The 26,232-nt window shown below is 37.6% G+C and overlaps 1 protein-coding gene across 1 annotated transcript in view; it reads right to left on the bottom strand.

The window, feature by feature from the left end:
* Window positions 1–1,722: 1,722 nt before the first annotated feature.
* Window positions 1,723–26,232, bottom strand: part of FRMPD4 (FERM and PDZ domain containing 4) — a 296,707-nt gene continuing 272,197 nt past the window's right edge. Inside the window, 12 exon segments of the mRNA XM_053936336.1 lie at window positions 1,723–4,045; window positions 5,176–6,447; window positions 6,774–7,835; window positions 8,403–8,541; window positions 11,787–11,969; window positions 12,552–12,641; window positions 14,974–15,100; window positions 16,327–16,463; window positions 17,206–17,325; window positions 19,338–19,469; window positions 22,441–22,548; window positions 23,740–23,844. Coding sequence (XP_053792311.1) covers window positions 2,694–4,045; window positions 5,176–6,447; window positions 6,774–7,835; window positions 8,403–8,541; window positions 11,787–11,969; window positions 12,552–12,641; window positions 14,974–15,100; window positions 16,327–16,463; window positions 17,206–17,325; window positions 19,338–19,469; window positions 22,441–22,548; window positions 23,740–23,844 — 4,827 coding nt within the window. The 3' untranslated portion in view covers window positions 1,723–2,693.

The raw sequence follows: 26,232 nt of genomic DNA on the forward strand, positions 1-26,232 counted from the left end.
CTTCTAAGAGATGCCTCAGAGAGCTTGGCTAGATGATCCTATTTATCAAAACTGACACAAGAGCATGGTGGTGGTTTATGAAATCACACCGTGGAGCCCAGTCAACGGTGACCATGCTAGTCAGGGGCTGCAGCACATGATATATGAGGAAAGACTGAAGAAACTGGTTTTACACAGTCTGGAGAGGAGAAGGCTTAGGGGAGAGTTTATTTCAGCCTACAGCTGCCTGATGAAAGGATAGAGAGAGGACAGAGCCTGACTCTTCTAAAGGATGCACAGTGATACAATCAAAGGCAATGGATATTGTTGGAACATAGAAAATTCTGATTAGACCTAAAGGTTTTTTTTGCATTTTTTAGCCATAAATACTGTCAAATATTGGAACTAGTGCCCAGAGAAATTGTGGGACATCTATGCTTGGAGGGTGTCCAATAAACCCTTTAAACAGCCCTGAGCAACCTGATTAGATTACACCTGAGCAGGGGTTGAACTAGGTGAAATACAGAGAACCATTTAGATTTCCAACCCAAATTATCTATGATTCTGTGAAAATGCATTAAAAAGCAGATGATACACCCCTCCCCCCCACCACCCCACCACTTGTTAAACACAAAAAAAAGCCAAAACCAAAACCAAACAAACAGGAAAAACAAACAAACAAACAAACAAACAAACAAAGAGAGAGAGAGAGACCAGGGACCATAGTTAACCGTAAGGAGCAAAATGAACATGTCTACAATTGGAAAAGTTCTTGAACAGTAAGAAGAACAAAAATCTACTTACCTTTGAAATAAAATTAGATCAATTGAAAAGAAGTGGAATGAAAAGAACTGGACTAAAAATGCTTAAAGCGCCATATTCCTATCTATGTCAATGCTTAGTTGTGACAATCTAAATTTATTTTTGAAACTTAGTATTTCTAAAGCACTGTTGACATTTTTATAAACTCAGAAAACCATCAAGGAATAGACAACAACGCAACAGCTCAGCTTGTTTTTTTCCCCCGGTAGTATTTGCATCCCATAGTATTTACAGCACAAGAGCAGCACTCACAGCCCCACTCTCTGGGCTGCCAGAACGAGAGCACCGAGTGTGAGCACCACACAGGACAAGCTGTTGTCACCCACCAAGAGTGTAAGTCAGCCTGCAGCTTACCTCCGAGTTGCCTCCGAAGTGGGTACATGCACGAAGTGAATTGGTCTCAGAAATCAGACTTTTCTACTACAGACAACAGATTAAGCTTCTGGTACTGTGTTTCTGAAGATGTTTCTCTGCAGTCAGAAGGAAAGGCATGTTTGAAAGACGTTGTTTTATGAAGTGCAAGAAAGTTTTTGTTGGTTTAGTCATTTTAGTTCAGCACAGAAGCCTTCATGTGTGCTTCAAGTGAAAGGCTAAGTTTTCAAAACAAGAGCAGTAATACCTTTTGCACATGGTGTTTTGAGAAACAGGTGAGAGTTACCTACATCAGTTTGGAGAATGGAGGCTGCTGCTCCTTGGTCACTGAGAAGTTCACCAGAGGCTCTTGTGAAAGCCTGTTTGCCAGCCAGAACTGAGAGCTGTTGCTTTGGCTGCCTCTCAAACACAAGGCTACAAAATGTTTTCCAGAAAGGTTCAGATGGGAGAGATTATTCACAAATTGCCTTTGTCATCACTCAAGAGAAGAACTGTCTCTAGCTGGAAGTATTTCAGAGATATTTATTGTATTCTGAAAATTTCATTTTATTTCTAACTTATTTACAGTTAAACATTCAGAATCATAAAATATGAAGTATAAAATATTTAACAAAATAGATGCAGTCCATGTTGTTCAGGTGCACCATAAATATATGATGAAACAGTAAACAGCATAGGAATTTTCTGATGGTCCTCTCTGTCATTTACCAGGAAAAAGGGTATGTAGACCTGCCTCATACATTCTGGTCTGACCATTATGGCATCAATCTTTCATTTCAGAGAGAACACCACCACCACTCTGGTTTCTGTGTCCTGAGTCCTCCACAGTTACCTTCACTGTCTAAAATGTCAACACTAAAGTTCAATACATCAGATCCCCTCTAAAGTTGGTATATTCATATATTCAATACATTTTTAAAATACAGAATTTCCTAGAAAAGAAGAATCAGGTAATTCAGTCCATATGAACAAAAGTCATTTATTATATATATATTCTCTAGTAAGTTATAATAGTCTCTTGGATTTTAAATGTCTTTTTGCTATTTTCAATGCTTAAAAATTATAATTTTAAAACATTAAATATTGTGTTATATACATTATGATTTAATTAATCATTCTAAACATGGAGCATTCTCCAAGTAAAAACTTGGATGAAACAGAAAACAATTTCATTGACATAACAGGCTTTAGAAGTTCACTTCATACAACCATAAATTTGACTATATGAAAAATAGCCAAACATCAATTTGCTCCTATGTGGGACCTTTTTCTATTTGTTTTTCTGATCTTGGGGAAAGGGGTTTTTGGCTGTTGTTTTTGTATAAACTGAAGGACAGATCTAGTCATTACTTTTGTCAATGTTCAGTATTTTAACTTTTTTTTAATCTCATACCTATTTTATATAAAATAACAAAATATACAGAGAAAGCTGAGTTTGTTACATTAGTTCATACACATACAGTAAATAAAATTTTTATGTATGGCTTTGCAAAGGTAGATTATGAAGTGACTTTTGTATTTTATTTGTTTAAAAGCATTTTAAGAGAACGTGTTAGTGTGCTTACAATAGCGGCCATGGTATTCGGATGTCTAGCCAAGAGTTTAATGCTAGGATCACCGGAGGTCTTGCCTGACACTGCTTCTGCAGCCCTCAGAAGACAAATGTAGTTTATTACAACCTCGTCTATCTTAGCTATAATTTCCTGCTGCTGTGTTTCAGAGTTCATGACTTTAACTAAACGCATGCAGGCTTCTGTTAAGCAACAGAGTACTTGAAAGCTGGAAGTCATAGCTAAAAGCATTTCCTCAGGGCTTTTATCAGCCATGGCCATTTTCCTGCAGGCACTTCCCAACTGTCTCGATTCCAAAGATAACAGTTGTTTGTACTTAGAAAGTTTAAGGTCATATGTTTCTGGATGTAAATCTTCTCTCTTGCCCATACTTGCTCGGACCAGTGAGAGTAGCTCATTGGCATCCTTTTGTGCTGCAATAAATCCATCAGGCATTGCATACGTCTTCTCTTTCATCACATTTATTCGTGTGATTCGTGCATCGAAGGCTACATCGTTGAGATTCACATCAATTTGGCCACCTTGGGTGTCAGCACTGCTCTTCTCATGCTCATTGACAGCATCACGTGGGGGCTCAGCAACTTTTGGGGACTCCAAGACTTTCTGCTCATTGTCACTGGATGACTGAGCAAGTGGTTCTGCGAGCTCACACAGGGTCTGTGGTTCGAAGAGATGTGAGAGCTGATGGCTGTCTCGGTCATCTTCCTCCTCATTGTCATCATTTCCTCTGCTGAGGAAGCAATAGCTAAAGGGGCCCCGACACCTCCAGGTGCTGCTGGTCAGCTTTCGCAAGGGCAGTGTTCGACACTGCTTGGAGTCCTTCTGACTGGTGCCTGTGCCTGAACACCTCTTACTGTCCTTCCTATCAGTGCTGACGTACACACAACTCTGAGAGTAACTTTTTGACAGCTTTTTGCCCAGAGAAAATTCCACCCTTCTCTCCGATTTGGATTCATCCTTTTGGGTGGTGTCCAGGCATTTCGAGCTGGCCGTGGCTGCCTTCTTCTCAAACAGCATCTCAGTGCCTGCAGATCCTCCAATGCTGCTGCTGCTGCTGCTGCGTCTCAGCATTTTCTTGTTCTGCGGCATCCTGAGGCTTCCTCCTATCATGTCATATGGCCATAAACTAACTGTTGCCCCACAAGCCTGATTTACTTTGGGAATGTCACAAGAGTCTTCATTTTGACTTGGCACCTTTGATTCTGATAGCATGGATGATAGCATGATGGAGTCAGCTAGAGGCTGTCTAGGAAAAGCTGTAGGCATGCCTCCTTGTCTTCCCTTTTCAGGCTCTGTGAAAGCTACACTAGGGGTAGTAGAAGAGCAGACAGAATAATTAAGCATCACCCTGATAATATTCATAGGCTGAACTTTTAAATATCTTTTAACAGTCAGTACAAATGATTTCCTGGTATTTCCCAATGGTTTCCATTCCTCAAAATATTCCATCAAAAATTCATTACAAGTCTTTCATATTTCACTAAAATGCCTTTTACAGCCGATCAACAAATTATAATTTATGAATAAGTAATTGTTCATTTCACTACAGCAGACTTACTCAAGAAAAGGAATAGCAAATTATGTACAAAACATCCTAAATTTCCCCTAATATATGGATTGCATGTTTTCTATTAACTAATTAGATGAATAATTTCAGATTAAAACACCTTCTTTAACTGCACCTGAAAGAGTATGGAAAGATGTGTTCATGGTAATTTTGGTTTGGTTTTGTGGCAGTTTTTGGTAGAGAAAGATTATTTCTCATTCTAAATCCTAGTCTGTTCCACTTTAGGATTTTCATGCATTCACATACCACTGCTACATGTGGGTTGCAATCCAAGAAGAGGGAAACGTTTAAAATCCAGCTGAAAGAATTTCAATGCTGTCTCTGAAAACTGCATTTCAATAACTTTAAAGAAGCAGCTACTGTCAGATTTGAAATAAATTCATGCTTAATAATGTAGTTACATTTTCTTATTCTTAACATCTAGAGCTTTTTATTCATATTGGCATGTTTTTGACAACCTGCTAAAATAGCATATAAGATACCTAAGAAATGAATCAAAGGTTTTCCTCTCCTACATTAATATAACTTCTGAAGTAATTTCACAATCTAACAACTATCTGGGATTCAAGTGACTTTAGATTTTGGAGAGGTTTCCAAAGATTGGAAGCGAGGCCTCTCCATCAGTGGCCCTCCAGACATTATAACTGCAATAAGAGGTTTTTAAAAAAGTTGATCCTTGTATGCAGCTCATCAGAATATCTCAACAAGTAAAATGAACAGATAAACTGAAGGTCTAAATCTCACTGTCTGCTACAGTCTGATGATGTAGTTCCAGATAAAGGTAATAGAAATGTCTTACCTAGACCTCAACATGAACTTGTAGCTTTAAGAATAAACAGAAGAAACACTCTATTACTGCTGTACCTGTAGTTTCTTTTATCTTGGGGATCCGATGACATCCTTCTCTCAAAGTGCCAAAAAGTGGTTCAGCATTGATTGCTGAATGCACAACAGGCACCGTCATTCTGTGACACACGGCTTCCGGCTGCTGGTGCAGGTCCTTGTATGTCGTTCCATGGTTCGGAAGAATGGCGGCTCTTTCATCTGCTGGAACATAGGCAATGCCCTTCATTGATGGATCAGAGATGATGTGTTTACCATCAGAGGTACATAGAGGGGATTCAACGGGGGTAGCACATGTGCTACTGCCTGTGCTGCATCCTGCATCCACTGAAGAGCACTGAGAGCTCTGCAGCGAAAAATGGCCTTCACTTTGCAGAGATGACATGCGCTTAGCCAAGTGATACTCACAAAGTCTAGCCACGCTCTGCTCAGCTTCTGGAAGCTTTGAAGGATGGTCATCTGCAGATAAATCAGTATCTTCTGCATCATTTAGGTCTTTGGCTGAAGACACGGAAGTCATGTCTGACAGGAAATTTTCACCTTGGCTAAGCCCTGAGGTGTCATCCTGATCTACCTCAGGATCCACTTCATCCTTACAGTCAGTTTCTGTTTTACCAAGGACAGGAACTCTTGGAAAAGTCTTCCCATTAACTGTTTCTGGGCTTGGCTTATCTGCTGCCCCATCATCAGCAGCATACCATCTTTGGCGAAAGGCAGTTCTCTCCACATTAAAAGTGCTTAGGCGCTGGCTGTCTCTTGCTGAAAGAGTTCCAAATTTAGCTTTTAGATCTTCATCAGACTCTGCTTTTTTATTTCCCTGTTGCTTTTTCACAGTAGCATTGCCATCAGAGGATGCTTTTACTTCGCTATCTGTCATCTTATTTTTCCTTTTACTAGTGCAAGAATATACCAAGGATCCCATGTGCAATTTGCTAAAATAATCAGTGACAGACTTTGTTTCCATGGTCTCTGGCTCCATTTCCATGTTATCGGAATGAAGAATCTGCTTTGAAGGCACAACTTTTGACTGTAGCTCTGCAGCCTGACCACCAGCCAAAGGCTGTGAGGGCTTCATGCCTGGCCCTCCAGCCTGATTCTTAGCGATGGTAAATTCAGTCTGCTCTTCCACAAGTGGTTGGTAGCCTTCACTTGTGGTCAAAAACATGCGTGCAGTGTTTTCCGACTGTTTCTGTGCTGTGGCTAGTTCAGAGCTTTCAGTCATTTCAGAGGAATTTGTTTCATTGCCAGAATCTGAAGATGACTCAGGGCTATATGCTCGCAGGATAGCTACACCTGCAAGCCACAAAAAATAAGAGTCAATTAAATGACAGCAGCTGAGGCACCTGGATAAGCGACAAGCAAAAGGGGGTGTATTAGAGACAAAAATATTCTTTGTAAGAATACTCTGACTTTATTGCACAGTTCCCGAGACAGGTAGTTTAATAACAGTGGTGGCTCCATTAAATATGAAATACGATGTATGCAAACTGATGGCAAAAAATAAAAGGAAAACTTAAAAAGAAAAACCAAACCAACCCTCATGAAATGGAGTATTTCCAAAGCTAAATGGATGAGATGGAATGATTTTCAATGAATAAATGTAACTATGGTGAAAGAACCTGAATTGTCATTCGTCTGCTGTTCCTCTGAAGCAGCCAAAGCTTCTAGTGCTTGAAGAGTAGAGACTACAGCATCATCTAGCCCCTTCTCACACTTCCCCTCTGTATTAGTAGGGACAGCATCGATAAGCGACACTGGAATGTCATCATTGCCTAGATTACTGTCTTGCTGCTTGTTGTCTCTAGGCTGTGTTGCTTGATTCTGAGAGTCTTCCTCATCAGAACTGTCCCTGAAACCAGGTGGAGGAGCAGCAATGGCCATGTTTAAGGTATGCAAAAGGAAATCATCTTCATTGTCATCACCTTCCGGAGGTGGAAGTGAAGTCAAATCAATAATGTCATCACTAGAACCAGAAAGGCTGAGAAGAGCAGGCCTATTGATTTCTCCTACCATAATATCTTCTTCACAGCTTACTTCATCTTCATCTTCGGCATCATCTGTGTTTTCTGCATAACAGATATCATGCAGCAAAGGCTCTTCTATCCCTTCCGCAGCTCCAAATATTTTACCATCGCTTATAGTTGCGTAAACAGAGTTTGTAGCAAACTGAATGCTTTCAGCATCTGGTGACAACTCCAGGCCTTTAATATCATTGGCATTACTAAGATAAATGGCTCTTTGTTTTTCTAATACTTCTGGACTTTCATCCAAAAGCCTTTCATAGCCAAGAGTCTGGGGACTGATACCATCCAAGTTGGGATCTCCAAATATAAAGGAAACTTTTGCTCCCCTGGGAGAATCCTGTGCTTTCTTGCTAGGTTCCAAACCTGAGAGTGACAGCAGTGAAGGCTGGTTAAAATTTCTGCTTTCTTCTGTTTCAGCAGGGTCACTTTGCTTGGCCAGATGCTGATCAAATCCACCTGAATTATAAGTATTTTCTATGTACAGATGTCTGTGTTCTTTTTGACATAACAGACTTTCGGAAACATCTACAGTCTTCTGTTTTGGATCAGCAAAGGACATTTGAGCCTCCTGATCTCCTTCGGCCAGGAAAGTGGTAGTTTTTGGTATACAACTCCACTCAGAAGCAAGGATATTATGCTTCCCTCTATTTTCAGGTCCTATAGCATGGTGAAATAAAATCAACATTGTGAAATCAAATAACAAAGTCAAGTAATTTGTAAACAATTTACACTCTGAATAGGATAGTGGAGGCATTAAATACTTCAGAACAGTGTTTTCAAATTCACCTCTGTTCTAAGTTAAATAGCTGTTGACTTAATGACCTAAAGTTTAACTGGTGCTTCTGTACTCTAAAACAAATCTAAACCTCAGCTAGGTACAAATGCTATTGCAGTCATAGTAATACAAAAGCAGCTGGTTTCTACAACACCATATGTATTCTGACAAAAGATATATGCATATAAAATAATAACACTCACAGGAAGTGTGCATCTGTCTACTAGAGTATGAAGGAAATTCAACACATGGTTTATTTTACCATGGAGATGCTATCATAGGCTGGGTATTGGAACACTATAAAGCTAAATTGAATACTCTGGTGCTAGGTCTGAGCCAGCAATCAGATGTCATTTGACACAGCTTTCTATTTATCTGGAGGTGCTCTGGCTTAAGTTGACTTCTGCTTTATACACTGGGCCATAGGTAACACACTGTGAGATAAATACCTGTTTCTCGGCTCCCTGCATTTTTCTTGTTGGCCATGTTAAATATTGAACGCCTTGAGTCAACCAGCAGTCTGTAGTATCCAGCTGTTAGGCAAGCAAGATTCATTGCATCTGACGACTCCATCAGAAGAGTAATAGGCTAAGAAGAATACAATCAAGTTAAGGCTGTTCCTCCTTAATTTGTTTGCCTGTTGACAATACTATTACATCGGAGCAAAAGTAATTACATCACAAACACCACATTGAAAAATACATGTGAGAATTTATTTTCCTCACTACCAATATCAAATAGTATAAAAAGTTTAATCAAGATTGGAGTTGTAGTAAGGGAGAAGTCCAACTAGACATCTTAACAATTGCTCTCTTTCTGAATGAAGCGAACTATTTTAGGACTCTTGCTCCATCTTTTTCTTGTATAGATATCTTACTCTGGCAAAAGTGCTATTTAATGTTACTCTGAATATGCCCGAGGTGAAGAACCCGGTACATTAGGTGCTGGAATCTTGCAGTTGTATTGGAATATGCTGCTTCCCTGAAAATGTGGTGCACTAAGTAAATGCAAAGAAGCATAATGGGGAAGCAAACAATCAGGGAAAGTTGAGGTTCATAAAATATAGGAGTCAAGTTAAAGCTATCATTATACTGCAAGACAGGGACAGATTAAAAGATTTCAGTGTTTGTGGCCTGGTGTTACTGAAAAGACAAGTGGTGAAAAAATAAGCAGATAAGCAGAGACAAAGAGATCAGAGAAAGATCACCAGAAGGGTGACGAGCAAAGAATACAAACACAAAACACACACAAAAAAAAAAGACAATCCTAACAAAAAGTGAGACCTCAGAGCTTTGAAAAACTGTGGCTGTCAGGACAGCAAGCATAAAACTTGAGACATCCGTGTGAAACTTACTTTAATTGATTTTTGTTTTGCCATTATGTATACATTTTCTTGCCTAAAAAATTGGTTCAAGTCTCTGTATCTTTTAATACCAAAAACTGTTCTCCTCAAATGTAATTTATTAAGGTGGCTAGCCTCTACAACTCCTAGATGGGAAATAAAAATGAAGCCCTTACCATGATGCATAGATAGAAATTAGACCACAGACAACCCATCTTATCACTCACAGTTTGTAGTGACTCATAGTATGTGGACATTTTTGACAATTTATCATAATTTGGCATGCAGAGCACACTGTCAAAAGACAGATGTTGGGACCCTATATCATTCATTCCAGGAGGAATGTTGCATGCAACAAGGATGGCTCTCCAACCTACTCAACCCCTTACTAGTAAAAAGACAACGGATTCTGATGGAAGCTGTGGCAAAAACAGAACTGGTGATCACAGCTTACTACCCAAGCTTACTACCATAGGTCCGATGAGTTTTTAAAAGCGTGTACTACAGCATCTTGCGCCACAATGTTCCAGGTGCCCTGAATGTTGTATAAACTGTTTTCAGCAACTTGGAAAAATATATGAAGGTTTTTTGTTGCTTTAACCTATTTTTGCTACAGCTTGAGCTTCTACTCAATACATGCTTCTTTCAAGGTATTCAACTATAGCTATTATAGTTACTATAAATTATTAAACCTACAGCATATTAATTAATCTCTTTTTTGAGCAACTACTAAAAACTGACATTTGCAATGCTACATTCATCTAAATTTTTCTGCAGTGATTGGCAGAAATTGATGAACTCTGCAGAACTCAGATTTCTGAAAACAATTCTGTCAAGTACTGCTATTCTGCTGAAAAGTTCTGTGACAGCTAAACTTTTATTGCCTGCTTCTGCCAAGTGAAACATATTTGAGAACATATTTAAAGAAACAAAAATAAAATAAAAAACTGAACTGTCTGTTCATTAATAAAATAATATCATATATAACATTCAGAAGCTGGATATATGAACCTGCTACTTGAGGGTAAGTGAAAGGATGAAAACATCATTGAGAATACCTACCTGTGTGTGCCTGCATCTCCTTCACAGAACATGTGCCCCACTTGTGCCCCACAGAGAGGCAACTTTTTGTCAAATTCCACCCAGAGCCTCCTAGATTTTTATTTTAGAGTCAGTCTCTCTGAGTTTAAGATCATGTGTTGAAGTGCAGGGAGATGGGGATATGCACAATTAGCAATAAAACAGCAACTGTATTATAATATACAACAACATAATACCATGGTAATACATAATACTATGGCATTATTGCATTTATATGCATATATATATATATATATGCATAATATTATGCATGTTACATATGGGCAGATGGGAAGGATTTAATTTCTATATTACTTTCCCCATCTGTAAAAGGTGATAATAGCTTTCTTAGAAGAAGGCTATGAGTTTAGCACAGTAATGCAGGTAAAGCAGCCTGATCTCCTCAGGTGTTACCATTGCTAAGTAAGGTGAAAGAGATGCTGTGTTCACCAACCTGTAAATTTCTCTTAAATTGCTATCAAAGAGCATCTAGATTACTTTACAACAATGTTTTCTTCATTACCTTAAATACAGAGAAACTGTTCCAGGTCAATACACTTAAAGCACTCAAAACAAAACCTAGTAAAATATTCCTCATGTGTGCTTTTTATGTATAGCTGGGTAAGCAAAAAGAAGTGCAAGGTTTTATTTATTTTAATCAAATGTTTAAGTTTCAAATACAATGAGAACTCTACCTTAAATCTCTGGTTATTCAGATTAATGCCCTAGAAAGTCTATGGAAGCCTTTCACTTCAAAGCCAAATAGAAACCACACTAAAAACAACCAGGACAGTATAACATACAAAATTCCACTCATTTTGCCACTAGACGCAACACAGATGCAGAGTGTTAAGTGATATTTAAAAGAAATTAAATTACTATAGGTTGATGATGAGCATCTGTGAATACCGAACTCAAATTATAAAGGTTAAGAAAAATACCCATTCCCATTCATTGTTACAGTTTATTTAATTGGAAACTGTTATGTGGTTACTTGCAGTAAATGTTTGGATATAACACTGGATTACAGGGGACTCTGGTCCAATGCAGCTGGCGATTCTTTACTGGCAATGATACTATATATTACACTAGAAGGAGCTTCAAAAGAAGGTCAATTTCATCATCACCTTTTTTTTACCATGGAAATCCATGAAGACAAAAACAAAGGAAGTTCCTGGGAGTCAGCTGAGAGAAAAATCAAAGTAGAATGCAGGTGCTGGAAAATACCAGCCTAGTACACTGTAGGCCCAACTTGTAGTATAAATGTACTGTGACCAAAAAAGAGCTGAAAAGGTACTCTCAGAGTACTACTGGCATGGCAATGTTCAGAACAGCATAGCTTAATCTAATACTCAAGGAGAAAAGCATTATTAAAAGATGCTATGGCAACACAAATCAATAACAAACTTACTTTTACATCTAAGACATGCAGCTCAACTCTAACGCTGCTTTCATCTTCTGTAAACATCTCAATTCTGTTCACGTGGCTGAAGTCTGCCAGGAGAGCCACAAGATTTGTTTTGGTGTTTATCACATGGCTGATTCCGTACCGTGGCCCTACTAACAGAGTTACTTCTGAACGCTTTTCTCCCTGCTTTAGCAGAAAAAGAAAGAAAGCACAAGTGAAAAACATGATAGGTACTGCATAGTGACAGAAATCATCACTCCCTTCTTTCAGTTACACAGAGTTACATTTGCATGGCATTTCTACATTAAAGATTATTATGTTTTTACTAGATAGATACGATACACAAGAGCATACTTAATTCATATTTTTAAAAAAAGTAAAGGAATTTCTTGCTGTATGTTGATTGCACTCTAGATTTTAGGTGGATAGTTAGATGGACAGACGATGGATGGACTCTGCTTCTGTTAAAAGAAAAACTTGGTCATTAAGATTTTTCCAGACTAACAATTTTAGCATTCAATAGATAATTGGATGGTGTTATTTGCTAAGAAAGTGCTATCTATCTCCAAATTCCCAATACAATTTTAATTATGAAAGATATGTTATTTTCAAGATTAAAAGAAACAAAAAATTATTTGGTTCAATTAAAAATTATTTTTAAGCATATGAATAGAACATAAACTTCTAAAGATAATTATGTTATCCAGCTTTTGAAAAAAAATGCATTAGATAAAAAAAATCAAGAGACTATTTTAAGAGAAATGTTACCACTAATGTTGCCTTGAAGACACGCCCTCCATATAATCGTAGATCACTGAGGAACTTTAGATAATGCACCTTGGCTTGCAGAGCAGAGAGCTGAGAAAGGAGAAACAGGGGTAAGAGGTAGTTGTGGAAATCATTACATTATAAAATTCCAAAAGAAAATTTGTGTTTTATAAAGAGAATGGTCTGCAATAACAGCTCTTTGGAGCCTGAAACTAAATCTTGAGATGCTTGAGCTTCAGATGAGGTGAAACAGTTTCATTCTTAAAATTAATATCTTGCTTGTTTCGTTAAAATGCACTGAGGACTTGGCAATGGGCTGATCAGCAGCACTTCAAGAACATCCTAACTGCTTTAATGAAGGGAAAATGTTAAAGTACTCTGATTAAACATCTGTTCACTGAGGGATTTCAAGCCTAAGACAGCAGCTTTCCATTCATAAACTCCATCAGTTCTTAAATGTTTATGTACCTATACAGAGAAAGAGAACAAAGAATTTGCATTTGTCAGCTACATATCTTACATTTTGCTAGGTATTTGTGGTGTTGGGCATATTATTCCACCTTGTTACTGCATTTCTTGCTTTCTAAAATAACACTTTTCCACTATATTTAGTAGGTAATAAATCAGAAAGCTAAATACAGCACATGAATACATATGATCATGTCATATAATACCTGTCAGAATTTGTCTCCTCTTTTATTCCTCTGAGCTTAAACTATCTGCTTAAAAAAGAAAACTTGGAAATATTTTATGAGACAGAAATTAAATAAGAAACAGTTAATTTCACCAGTCTGAATCCAAACCTTACACTTCCCTTGTGTAAATCCTCGCATCTGGACATTTAAAAGATAATATAAAACAGTCTCATATAATTTGCTAGTTTAATTCCAGTCACTGGATTTCTAATTCAAAATCTTATTAAATCTTGAACAGCATTTTAAGGGCCTCTATCCTAAATTTTTCCTAGACAACAAGGAGGAAATGGATCCAAAGCAGAGCAACTAGTGGCAATGCTTTGCTCTTTGCTGCACCAGGTGTTCACTTGGTGCAAAAATACACAAGGGTTGTAAAAAACCAGGAGAATCCTGAGAATGACAAGCTTCCCTTCATGAGAAGGAAGAGAAGACCCCCAGAAAGAAATCAGTCAGTTCCTGTGGTGGTACCTACAAGTGAGACAGGAGGTGATGAAAAGCTCAGATGCTTTCTTTTTCAGACCTACCTGCTAAGAAAGCAGGTTGGCAAACATGCATTTCCAAAGCTGAAATAAAAAAGAATGAAGCAAACCCAACACAGTCTGCTTGCTGCAGGAAGGGATTGTTACAATACCTCTTCTAGCCAAGAACTGATACTGGTATGCCACTGTAAGACATATTTCACACCGGTAAGGGCCGCAGCAGTGATGGCTTCCAAAATAAATCCAAATTTATACTACCAAGATAAATAATAAGCAATTGGTGTAATTTAGCTTTGGTTTCAGAAGCATAGGAGACATGCACTGCTTCAGCCTTTCTTCCTGAGGTCAGACACATAGAGCTGTGTTCACACTCACGATGTGTTCTGAAACCCCCAAGCAGGATTTCTGCTGATGACAATGAGCCTTAGCTCAGGCATCAGCTGTTTTGAGGTTTTTTGGTTCAGAAACAAAGTGTCATGAAGCAGAATTCAGCTCATTTTATGTCTCAACCAGTCACTCTCAGGTTCTTTTTATAGTCCATGAAGAGACATAAGCATTTCTAGGACACATGCAATCTGACCTATTTCTGGTCCTGAATGTGGGATGGGATGAATCGCTCCCTGGAAGTGCCTATTTCTCTCCATTGACTACACATGAGAAGATGACCTGCACTAAGAAACCACATTATGGTGTCTAAAAGCAGTCTCAGCTGCATGCATGTAATAAAGGCATTTCTCAGAGACATTGTCTAATCCATGTTTTTTTCCAGCTGAAGTGAAAGCTTAGTGCTAAGAAAAGTATTTTACAACAGCAAGGAGGGTCATTTACTGCAAGAACTGTCATCTATCCAGTTAGATCTTGGCCAGTGAAAAGTCTTTCTCTACAGTGTAACAGAAAACAATCTGAAAAACAGCATTTGTGTCAGATGAGAGCATCAGAGTGAGAACAAAAACTTTCCTAGCAAATCTGCCACTCATAGAAAGTGCAAGTTAATTTAAAAAATATATATGGTGATCATCCATTAGGTATTAATAACCAGTTCTCTGTCATTCTCAAGAAGATAGTTTAGCTGGGGCATAATTAAGTATTTTTAATAGTTCTTGGCTATGTTGCACCAGCGCCCAAAGTTAAATCTCTGAAAATATAGTGGCTAGGTGTTTCTCCAAAAGATTAGCTTTAAATGCGTCCCATACTTGCCATACTTTTGTTCTTTAAAACATATTTTCCATTAAGATGCAAATGCAATACCTTTTTGCCTGGAGGAACTAGATTTTGATTTGCTTTGACAAGGTGGGAAAGTGCTTTCTTTATGTTCTTTTCTTTCATGCTTTGCAGCACAGCAGATGGAAGAAAAGTCTCTAATCCCCATTCTTTTCTGCAATAAAAGGCATATATTTAATTTCACATTCCTGTGCTGATTATTTATCTAAAGACTGGTGACTACGATGCCAAGTGAATGATTACCTGAAAACAGAAGGAGAGTTGATCAAGTCCAGAGTTTTGCAATAACATGTTATTTCTAAAATTTAAACAACTTATTTCTCATGAAGAAGGTATTTTAAAATGATAAACAATCTCTTTTCTACCCCTTCCATCTCTTCAGTCATGCCATTCAGAAAAGAATGTTTAAGTTTGATATCTAAAGTCTATGTTAAACACCACTTAATTTCAATGACAAGCAGAATTACAATAGTAGATAATTTAACAATGCAATGTCAGATTTAATTTTATTTTATTGGTTTCTTTTTGAACATGGAAATCAGAGCCATTTTATTGTCACCTTTATGTTTGGGGGTTGAGGGGGGGGGAGGGCTGGGTCATCCTCAAATGCAACTAGTTTGCCTCCATTTACCAAATTCTTTTTCTGCTTGAAGCACACCTTTTGACAGAAGATTGACTTCACTTTTAAGTCACTACTTTTGCAGATTCATTAATAGGACAGGATATAACATTGTCTCCAATATGATGGATAAACTCTTCAAGACAGAGTGTGTAACAGTTATAATTTCCATTCTGCAACCAAACTAAGCAACAGCAACAAAAGTTTTGGGGCTTGGGGTTTTTATTTTGTTGTGGGGTTTTGTTGCCTTTTTTTTTTCTTAATCCAAGCTGATATACACATTTGCACTTTTCAATGTTTCTTTTTCATTGGATACATATGTATATGTAGTTATAGATATATGGTGTCTAACATAAGACAGGTGCGTACTGTAGTATTTCTGCATTTAAGAAATATTAGAAAATCCAATCTATGACCTACTGTCCTCTGAACCAAGCAATAATCTGAATCTTACTATAATAATCTTTACTAAAACCGTAGGATACAAACCACATAAACTTAGATCTTAAATCACTGAAAGCAAATGAGCTAATCATATTTATATTTACAGTCTATTTCACATGCCCAAACAGCTGATAAAAAGGTAAACAGACCAAAAGGACAAAATGCACCACTCTTAACATATCTGAATTAATTTCAGTGACAAAGATTACATCTAAAGTGGTGCATGCATACAGACATACTAAAGAAACAACCCTAAATAATCTACAAGTTACCCCTAACGTTTCACTTTTAAAGAACACACAGCATTCTCAACTTACTCTATGTATTTGAGGGAGATTTTCTGAGTTTGCTTGGTGGTCACAGTTGCTATATACATTTGTAATGCAGCCAGTCTCAGGGCAATGTCATATTTCAATTCTGGTCCAAATCTTTCCTGGACCACATCGTTACAGCTCTGCCAAAGAACCAGTAGAGGGAGCATCACGTTAAAAAATCTTGCACTAAAAATAAATTACTGTTCTTTTATTTATCTTCCTTTTTTTTTTTTTTTTTTTTTTTTTAATTAACACTTAATGAAAAGTAACCCCTAACTCAGAAGCAGGACTCTGTTTTCTCTTTCAAAGGTGTCAGATATTCATGATATGGACACTAATGAAGAATGCCAGTACTTCTGTCAAGGAGCAAAAGGCATTTTTATTTTCACCTAAGCTCTCTTCAGCCTTCCTGGAGAAAAGACTAATCCTCCATCACAAAGAGTGCTTGGAGGGTGTCAGTATATCTTGATTCAGGATAGCAGGATTCCACCTGGTGAGATACTCAGGAGAACCACTTTCCTTGTACATCAGTTTTCCCATGCCCTTTACTGGAAACTCCTTTTTAAACATAATTTCTGTCCGATATTACAGTACCATAAATAAGTACTAACAATTAATTCAGCTTCAATCTTCTCTAAAGCCAAATATATTTTGGAAAGATATCAAAGCATTACTACTTGGAGAGACTTATGAAGAAAGTGGACTTTGCAGATGATAGAGATTTGCACATTCCCCAAGTGCATTCATTGGCTTTATGCAGCAGTAATCAAAGCCAGGATTCACTGCAACCAAGCTTTTCTATGTGAAGATGTAAATTTATATATAGAGTAAGTATATATTTTTATTCTCCTTTACACCAGCAATGGCTGTGCTTTCACTTACCTGTACATAGAGATATTCAAAAGCAACTGGATCTCTTCTTAAAAGATCAATGGGATCCTTTGGGACAAAGCTAATCCTGAAAAGACATCTCATCTTATGTGAGCCTGGCCTTTGGGTCACCTAGAACAGTGCAATAATAATATTAGGACTTGGCAACCCTGGTAGAGCAACAGGGTCTATAGTCTTGGGCAATGTTACCCTACACCAGAGCCCTGTGGTAGCAGGAAAAATAATTCTGCCCAAAAAAGAGCTTTGCCATTGGCTACTTATTAAGTTCTTCACCTAAGAACATTGTATATATAATCTTGTGGAAGGATTTTTAGACTCATACAGGCATGACTGCCTGATATAGGTCATCCTCAAAGCAACAGGATTCGCTCAAAACCAGGGTGAAACAACAGATAAAACAGATCTTAACAAAAACCATCCAAGTGAAATGCAAACTGAATTGAGCTTCAGCAGGAATAAGATACATAAATGAGAAGAGTTAGGTGTTTGGGGAGAGGTCACATTTTATTTCTTAGGCTGTCTGAGAACACAGATGAGGCCCAACTTGGCAGCTATTACTTTCTCTTGCTTGTTTTAATCCATTAGTCAAATTTCCTGGGTTGTTCTGGATTAAGAGATCTACTCCATAACTTCTCACTGAGATCCAATGCATTAAAAATTTTAAAAGTCTGCTTTGTGTGTTGGTCAGCAAAACTTTTTTAAGCATCTAACTCTGTAATCTGGGTATATTCACAGGAGACCACTGCCTAGCAAAGGAATAATTGGATAGCAATCCAAACCCACAATTGTAAGTCATGGTCAGCAGCAACATTATAATGGCAAATTAAAATAGTGCTGATTTTACAGGAACTTCAAAGAAGAGACCCTCAGAATTAATGTAGTTTATGTAATTTATTCATTAGGCTACTGCAGTTAGAGAGTTAGGGTGCTTTAAAATCAACATATTTACTTGACAAAACTGTACTTTTAAGAGTCTCCAATAGAAGTCTCTGTCTTACTCAAACAATTTTCAAAAGTTCTAGTTATTGCACATTGTCTCACCTCTTTCCTATATAGACATACTCTGTACATATTAATAAAAGTTCCAGATGGGATTTTTGAAAGCTCACTAACTTGGTTTACTCTGATCTTTCTGATTTCGGTGAGAATTTTACCAATAACTTCAAGGAGATGGCTGGGCTAGGAGGACAAGTGTTGAGTATTTCTGGATATTGTTCAATTATGGAGTAGCTTATACCCACAAGAAAAGAATGCTAACATGGCAAAGGGAAGTGCTTAAATGTTAGAAAATGTTAGAAAGACTGTTATCTGTTAAACTAAGCTCTTTCACACCATTACACAGACTCTAGTTATAATTACAGGAATTCTGTCATTTAAATTAACTACTTTTCCATGTCTAAGATTCCATTTCTCCTTTTCCTTCTTTTTCTAGTTTAACATACGAATGTTATCCTGAAACACAAAAAATATAATAGAAAATTTCAGGCTAAAAATTCAGCAAAATGATAAGCAGATAAAATCAGGGTATTCTGCTGGTAACTGTGAAGAAACTTTAACTTTAGTCACACTTCCCTGATCTGAGGAAGAAAGTCATACCAAAAATTTCTGTGTCACATTTCATCATCAATGAAGTGACATAATGTACCTCTGTGTAAACAAGCCAAACTTGACTTCATCAGAAAGAGGACTATTCCCTGTCACAGAGATACAAATCTGTATAATCAAATTGGAACAAAATATCAAAATAAAGCTCTTAAAGAAATTTAGGCAGACTCTGCTTCTCAGAATTGTTACCATGGATTTGCCAGCTGTTGGGTATATTAACTAGCTGAGCCTCGTGTGATACGAAAAGGTTAGGTACGCATTTTTCAGATTTCAGTCTGATTTTTTAACTATTAATATTTTTGAAAGGTCCAATTAAGCAATGAAATATGATGGTTTTGTAACAGAAAATTCCTGTTAGAACCTTATTCTTACATCTTACATCTAAATATCCTAGCTATTTGATAGACTGTATTAAACTAAAAAGCTTGCAGCTAACTCATTTGAGTAATGAAAAAGATGGATAATTTACTGATTAAGCCATCTCATTAATATCTGTTTTCATATACCATTACACAAACCTGAGTTAGAGTCTCTTGTTCATGTAGCAAAAGGAGTTTAGTTCCAGATCCTTCAACTCTCTGCTCCAGCATTAGGGAGAAGTGTTCAATACATTTGATGGAAAGCTTCTCTTGGAGTGTTAAGATGACATCCTAATTAACAAAGGATTTATAAAAAGTGCTTAAATTCATGAAATGCTTGGGACCCAGTTCTTCACTGCCACACACTCTGTATGTACCCAGCACAGGGCAGAAGCCCAGGCTTGTGCCTGTTTTGCACAGGTTTCCAGGACATCACAACGATTCCTCAAACATCTCCAAGATGGTAACAGATATGAATGTGAGAAATAAATAAATAGGATTGCCAGGAATGGACAACATTCTGTTGTGATTTAACATGTAAATCATATTGGTGTGGCCCATAAATCATATCTGTCTCCCTGGAAATAAAACCCATCAGCAAAGGAGAGATGATCTTACCACTATTCTCTTCCCTTTGTTGGGGCCACGTCATCAAGCAGACAAACCAAATTCATAAATTCAACAAAAACATTTAGATGAATGGCCTTTATTTGTTCTTATGGCAAAGGGTTTTTTAAAATTTCACTTCTTGAGTTTTAAATGCTGACAGAAAAGTCAATGATGATGATACCTGTGCAGAACACTAGCTCTAAACTGATGTATCAATTGATACGTCAAACTGATGACGTATCAATTTTTAGAGACTCCTGATTAGCTTTTTTCACACTGAATTATGACTACAGATAGTTAACTTGAGAATGACTGTATCTAAAATAACAGCTAAACAAACCTCTTCATAAAACCGTTCAACTAATTCCTACCTTACTTTCATATAACGCTTTGTGAATGTATGCAGATTATTAATACCATTTGTCAAGGTATCTTTTACTTTAGTGAATACTGTAGGAAAAAGGAATACATAATAACCCATCATTTAGAAATAGTTTCACAGTATGTTGGTGACAAGATTAAAACATTTCCTTCCATCTGAAAGATTTTCAGATATACGTAAGTATCCAGATGGATAGGATTTACTAAGGAGATCATGACGAATTGTAATCCAAGTGTTTTAACATAATTTAGGAAGATTAATTGATCAATTACAGCATGGTTATGGAAAATCAAGACCAAACTGGTGGAAGGATGAAAGAATGTACGTGGGAAGATGGTGACAGCTCTCTACAATGTAGAGAATATAAGATAGCATTAATGAATTGCTAGCTATCACTCTAAATAATGAAGGCTAATATTATACTATTCTGACCAATGGGGAATTTATTACTTACACATTAAATCTACTTTTATACTTCTAAACTATGCTAAAATACTATGGGCATAACAGTAACATGAAGCAGCATAATACTAAATATAAGCTTTTGAGAGAGGGTAGTAACAGCACTGCTTTCCACCACTAACTCTTCTGGGCCTTTTAAAATATGAGGCTAAGGCACAAAGCCTCTGAATTACTGCACCAAAGCTTTTGCTTTTCCTCTCATCTGATAATTTAAGAGTCAGCCCAGGTGCCATGACCCAACAATATAGAAAGTGAGGACTGCAGGTTAGGTGCTGCTTGCACCCTTCTTTTTAAGCGGTGAACTACTGGACTGCTAGAGGTGAAAAAACCTGCATTTACCTTGACTCACGTGGGTCATGTTAAGCAAAAAATCAACAATCCACACCCACCCATCCACGCATATACACACACATGCAAGAATATGTCATTTATAGCTGTGCAGGCCTCAGAATATGTAATTGCCTGAATTAGATGCAAAGGTAATTATTTTTACCAATAGTCAAAATTATACGTTCAAAGCAGGTTTACAACGTCAATACAGCTAAGTAACTGAGTTCACATGGGTATCTGTGCCAATGACTTCAGATTTGACATTTGGTTTGATAGTATGTGACACATCCATGACAGAACTACTGAAAACGAATGTAATGTGATGGCCAAAGACTGGTCTTCAGGGGCAAAACATCCTGGAATAGGTTGGTTGTTTATATGCTCATAACAGAAAATACTAGAAAATGGGCTTGTGCGTCTTAGAAGGGTATGGAGACCTCACTACCTACATGAGTAATGTCTCCTATTTCTTCACCAGCCAAATTTTCAAATGAACTCGAGGAATTCTGTATCCCATGAATGGAATGCTTGTATCCATACCTGCATTCAACTCAAGGCATATATGCTACATTTATTAACAAATGTTGCATGCCATTTTTAAGTGTGACTAGCATCTGTTTTGCCATCAGACAGGAGTAAATTTCTTGTCTGCCTTAGTAAATAAATCTTTGCTGCTCTAACTGATTGAGCATGCTGCTGTATCACAGTGAGCACAAAGGAGGCAGCCTTTCTTCGAATATGCCTGGTTTTACAATCCCTTAAAACTAGCTAAAGCTGGCATCCCCAGCCTTCTTCGATCATCCCACCCATGCCCCTCTCATGTCTCGGTGTCCCAAGCATGCATGCAGCCATGCAGTGAGCTAGATTTGGTAACCAATCCGTGTTGAAACTAGCTTCCCCAAACAGTAATGCTAGCCCTGCTGCTTACCACGCTACTTCAAGGCTCTCACAGGCATGATGATGCCTCTGATTTAGGAACCCACATGGGACAGTGTCACAGACATTCCCTGGCAGACTCAGTTTTGTCCCAGGGCTTTACCTTTTTATTTCTGCATGTGAGATGTGCTACGGAAAGTGTAAAGGGCACTGCACTGAGGTGAGTAATTTATCACCAACATAATCCTACAATATTCCATCCTAAACTCACTGAATGATAAATTGGATGATATTCAATCAGTAACAAACATCTTAATCTTCTTAGCTCCTGACTTTTGCTGACAAATCATGCTAGTGTTTGGCAGCATATCAAAATGATACAAGCACACAATTTTGATTGTGCTTCAAGCACATTAAAATCATCACTTCTTCTTCACTGACAATAAAATGCATTTTTAGGAGGAGAAAAATGGGCCAAATTCTCATTATTTCTGAACTAAGAAAGAGTCCAGCTCAAACTGAACACACCAGTAATTTTGCTCTTAAAGCTACCAAGTAAATGATAATTACTGAAGGTCTCATACCAAGGAATAGCTAGCTTACCTTTATTGAAGTGCTGCAGTCAAAACGGAAAGATTTGGTTTGTCCGTTTTCAAGATATACCTTTAGAACATTTGGCATGAAAAGAAGCGAGTTGTCCTTAACTGTTTCCTGTCAAGCAAATTAGTGGATCAGATTACAACATGCAACAAGAGAAATATAAATGTTATTCTATCAAGAAGTACATCATTCTGACAGAAAAGCAAAAACTGAGAAGGAAGGTGTTGACCCAAACTGAAAGCAGAAATATCCGTGCCCTGCAAGGGTCTAGCCAGGCTCGTTACAGCTGCCCTCTACAGGTTTCTGTCCTGAAAAATACAACTGTTCACATATATTTTATGTCTGGCTTGGAGTACTCTTTTTCCCTAAATACTATCTGTCTGACAATAAATATTGCCTCTGAAGCTGAAACATTTTCACTAAAATAGAAAGATGGATTACTGTATCTCTGAATATAGTGAGCTATTTTAGTGTGTTCAATCTAAAAAATGGAAACTGCAGTTTGTTAGTAAGGATTACAATCAAGGTAATTAACATGTTCTTTATAGGGGGATATTAAATGCTGCTATTTCTTTCATAATTTAAGAAAAGCAACATATAACATTGCTACCTAATTTGATGATTCATAACCAGTATAGCAAAATAAAGAGGAAAAAGGAAGGGAAACAAATCCTTGAAGGTTTTGTTTGTTTCTTTTTATTTTAAAAAGGAGAAATTGCTTTAGAAAAAATGCAGTATCAATTTAGGTTTAGAAGAGAGTTGGCTAAAGACATCAGTGTGGAATGATCCTCTGGCAAATTATGAAAATGAGCTGGGAGTTCATATCTGAGGAGGAGCTCAGTGCCTCTCAAAGGGAGGCTGACATTGCCTGAGGTCTGGAAACAATAAGTTCAAGGAGATAAAACAAATTTTAAAGCAGTCTGTGAGGTTAATCAGTTTTTAAATTAAAATCTTAATCAGTTTTTCTGACATGGTACCTCTCTTGAACTTATGGATTTTATGAAAACAAAGTTGATCCAAAGAAACTAACAGAAAAACACTATCAAGACTATAAAGACAAACATATGTGTTATCACCACAAAATTCATTCACTAGCATCTTAATTTTACTTTAAGGGACATTTTTTTCATAAAAATGAACTTTAAAAAAGATCTTTGGGAAACTTCAGAAAGAGAAAAACCCTTCTCTTTGCAAGTCTGTCACTGCTTTTCCTGCCATGCAATTACCTCCCTTTGCAGGCTTGAGCTGTACCTTTGGATGAAATGCACAATCTTTTCTGAGGTTAAACAGCTGAATACTCACCGACACCTGCCCATTGATAATTACTTCCTCAGAGAAGCGCACTTTGACAGGATTGGACTTCAATCTTGCCTTTTTTGCAGCACTAATAAAAGCTGATTTAGGAGACTGGAAGAAAAGATGATGACAAGATATAACACATAACTTAAAATTAAAAGCTTTCTTTCCTTTTTTCAGTTATTCCCCCTGTTTCTTATATGCTGGGATGGGAACCCATGCATACAGCAACATTTTGCATGCAAAATAATTGAAATACAGTCAAACCATTGTGCATCCTAAGGTAATCTCTATGCACATACACATAAGGAAACACCAGTACATACTGAACATACTGGAAATTATCCCACTGTTAGACTGGAGGGATGAGAAGGGCTCTCAGTGCACGCACAAATTCCTGCAGTACTCCCACAATGACTACTGCCACCCAACCTTGTCTGCATGAAGGGACACTGACCAGAAACCTACCAGCAACCCTTTCTTTACAGACTGAATGAAAAATCTTTGCATAATCTGTGATCTACTGGATAGACATACACAGAACTTTTGCAAAAAAAGTGTCTATGAGGTGTCCAAATGCAGTGGCATCTCACTGTATTTGTCCACTTCAGAACACAGGTGAAAACCACCAAGAGGCAGCTGCAGGCCATCAGGCTTCCCCTGAAGGCATTCCCTAAAGACACCCTGTGCAAGGCATGCCATCAATATTGACATGTTGTAGGGCTTCATGGATTAGAAGTGTAGAAGCATTCTGAATTTTCTTCTGGGACCTACTTGACTTTTACCTACTACATCATGCAATGAGTTCACCTGTTTTCAGGCCTGGATAAAAAAAAAAATCTCTTCACTTGAGAAATTTGACTAACAGATACTTTTTAATAGCAAATTAAATATTCAATGGGATTTCTATTTTCAACAGGAGAAGTGAGGTTGGTTTATTCTCAGGTCAGTTACAAACACAGTGCTTCTGGCATTGCCTCACTTCATAACTGTGATAATGGCCAGTGAAAGACTTTCTCATTTTGGCTGAAAGTCACTGGGCTCTTTTGGGCCAGATTCTGATCCATTTGTTTCATGAAAATATGAATTAAGAATTTCAGAATTTTATTCTAAGTCCTGAGAAGTGGTCTTACCAGTTTTGAATAAAGACTTCCGTCATGTTGGTTTTCTTGTGAAAAATAAATGGAGGCACAAGTGGTGATGATCAATGTGGCATGAGCATGGGAAGTCTCATTACTATCACTCAAATTCTGACTCAACTAAACAATCTGCAGGAGTAATGGAATAGTCCAAGGTAGAAAAAACATGCTCCTCTGTTTCTGTCTCTGATCTCTGCTGAAACTGCTTTAAAATTTATTTTCTTGTGACACAGAAGTGGTTTCTAGCAACTAGCAGGAAGAAGTCTAGCTCAATTCTGCATGCATCAAATCTATCATCACATTGAAAACAAGGTAACTATTAACATCGGTTCAGTATCAACCAGTGAATAAGGAATGAACACTGCCACATTCTCCCAAGAAATATCAGAGACATCCAGTAATTCCTGAGGCACAAAATAGAATCAAGAAATAAAAATAAATGCTTCTTTGCTTTCACAGTTCATTCTTTCTTACCTCTCTAGCACATATGACCACACAATAATTGTAAATAACAAAAAATTCCACCCTATGAACAAACCAAGCCCAGCCTCCAGAGTCAGTGCTGAAAAAAGTGGAAGGTCCCCCAAAGTTTTGAAACAACCACCCAAAAAAAAAAAAAAAAAAAAAAAAAAAGGAATAGTGCAGAAAAAAAGTATCTCAGGGTGGGGGACCTTGTTGACTTCCTCAGCAAGAGGAAGCAACATGGAAATGCTGGAACAGTTTAAATACTGTTCTCTGGAGATTAATTCCTAGAAAGACACAGTATAAAACAGTACCATGATTAATATAACAACTCTAGAGATGCCTTCTCTAATTTCCTTCCTCTCCATGTAGTCCCCCTCTGCAATGTGTAAGGGGGATAGTCTATTTGGCACCCAAGTAATAGAATGCAATCTGTTGCAGCACAGCAGCAGGATTAGGCTAGTGGCTTTCCCTTGCAAGAACATGGGGAAAACAGTGGCTTTCTCTTACTATTCTTGCTGAAAAAATCTCTGTGCAGTTGCTTGCTCTTATTACAGATGAGTCACTAGTCTAGCCTCTCTTAACAGGCAGACTGCCAAACTTTTTCTGGATTCTGGCAAGGTTAATCCCATACAGCAAATCTAGCAAACCACTATGTGTCCCTATTGCTCTCTACAACTTCTTTCTTTTTCTCTCTACAGCCTCAAAAGTCACTTGCAAGAGGCATAAACACTTAAATTATGTTATTGCAAAAATGCAATTGGACAACTAAAGATTTGAACATATGTGGGCTCCCAAGACCTCCCAAAACCCCTTTGGGATGTGGGGTTTAATGTACCCATTGTGCAGCCAGGGGAGCACACCATGGTCTACCATTAATGTGGTTCTTCTTTCATTT

The sequence above is a fragment of the Vidua chalybeata genome, chromosome 2 (genome assembly GCF_026979565.1).
Source record: "Vidua chalybeata isolate OUT-0048 chromosome 2, bVidCha1 merged haplotype, whole genome shotgun sequence".
Lineage (NCBI taxonomy): Eukaryota > Metazoa > Chordata > Aves > Passeriformes > Viduidae > Vidua > Vidua chalybeata.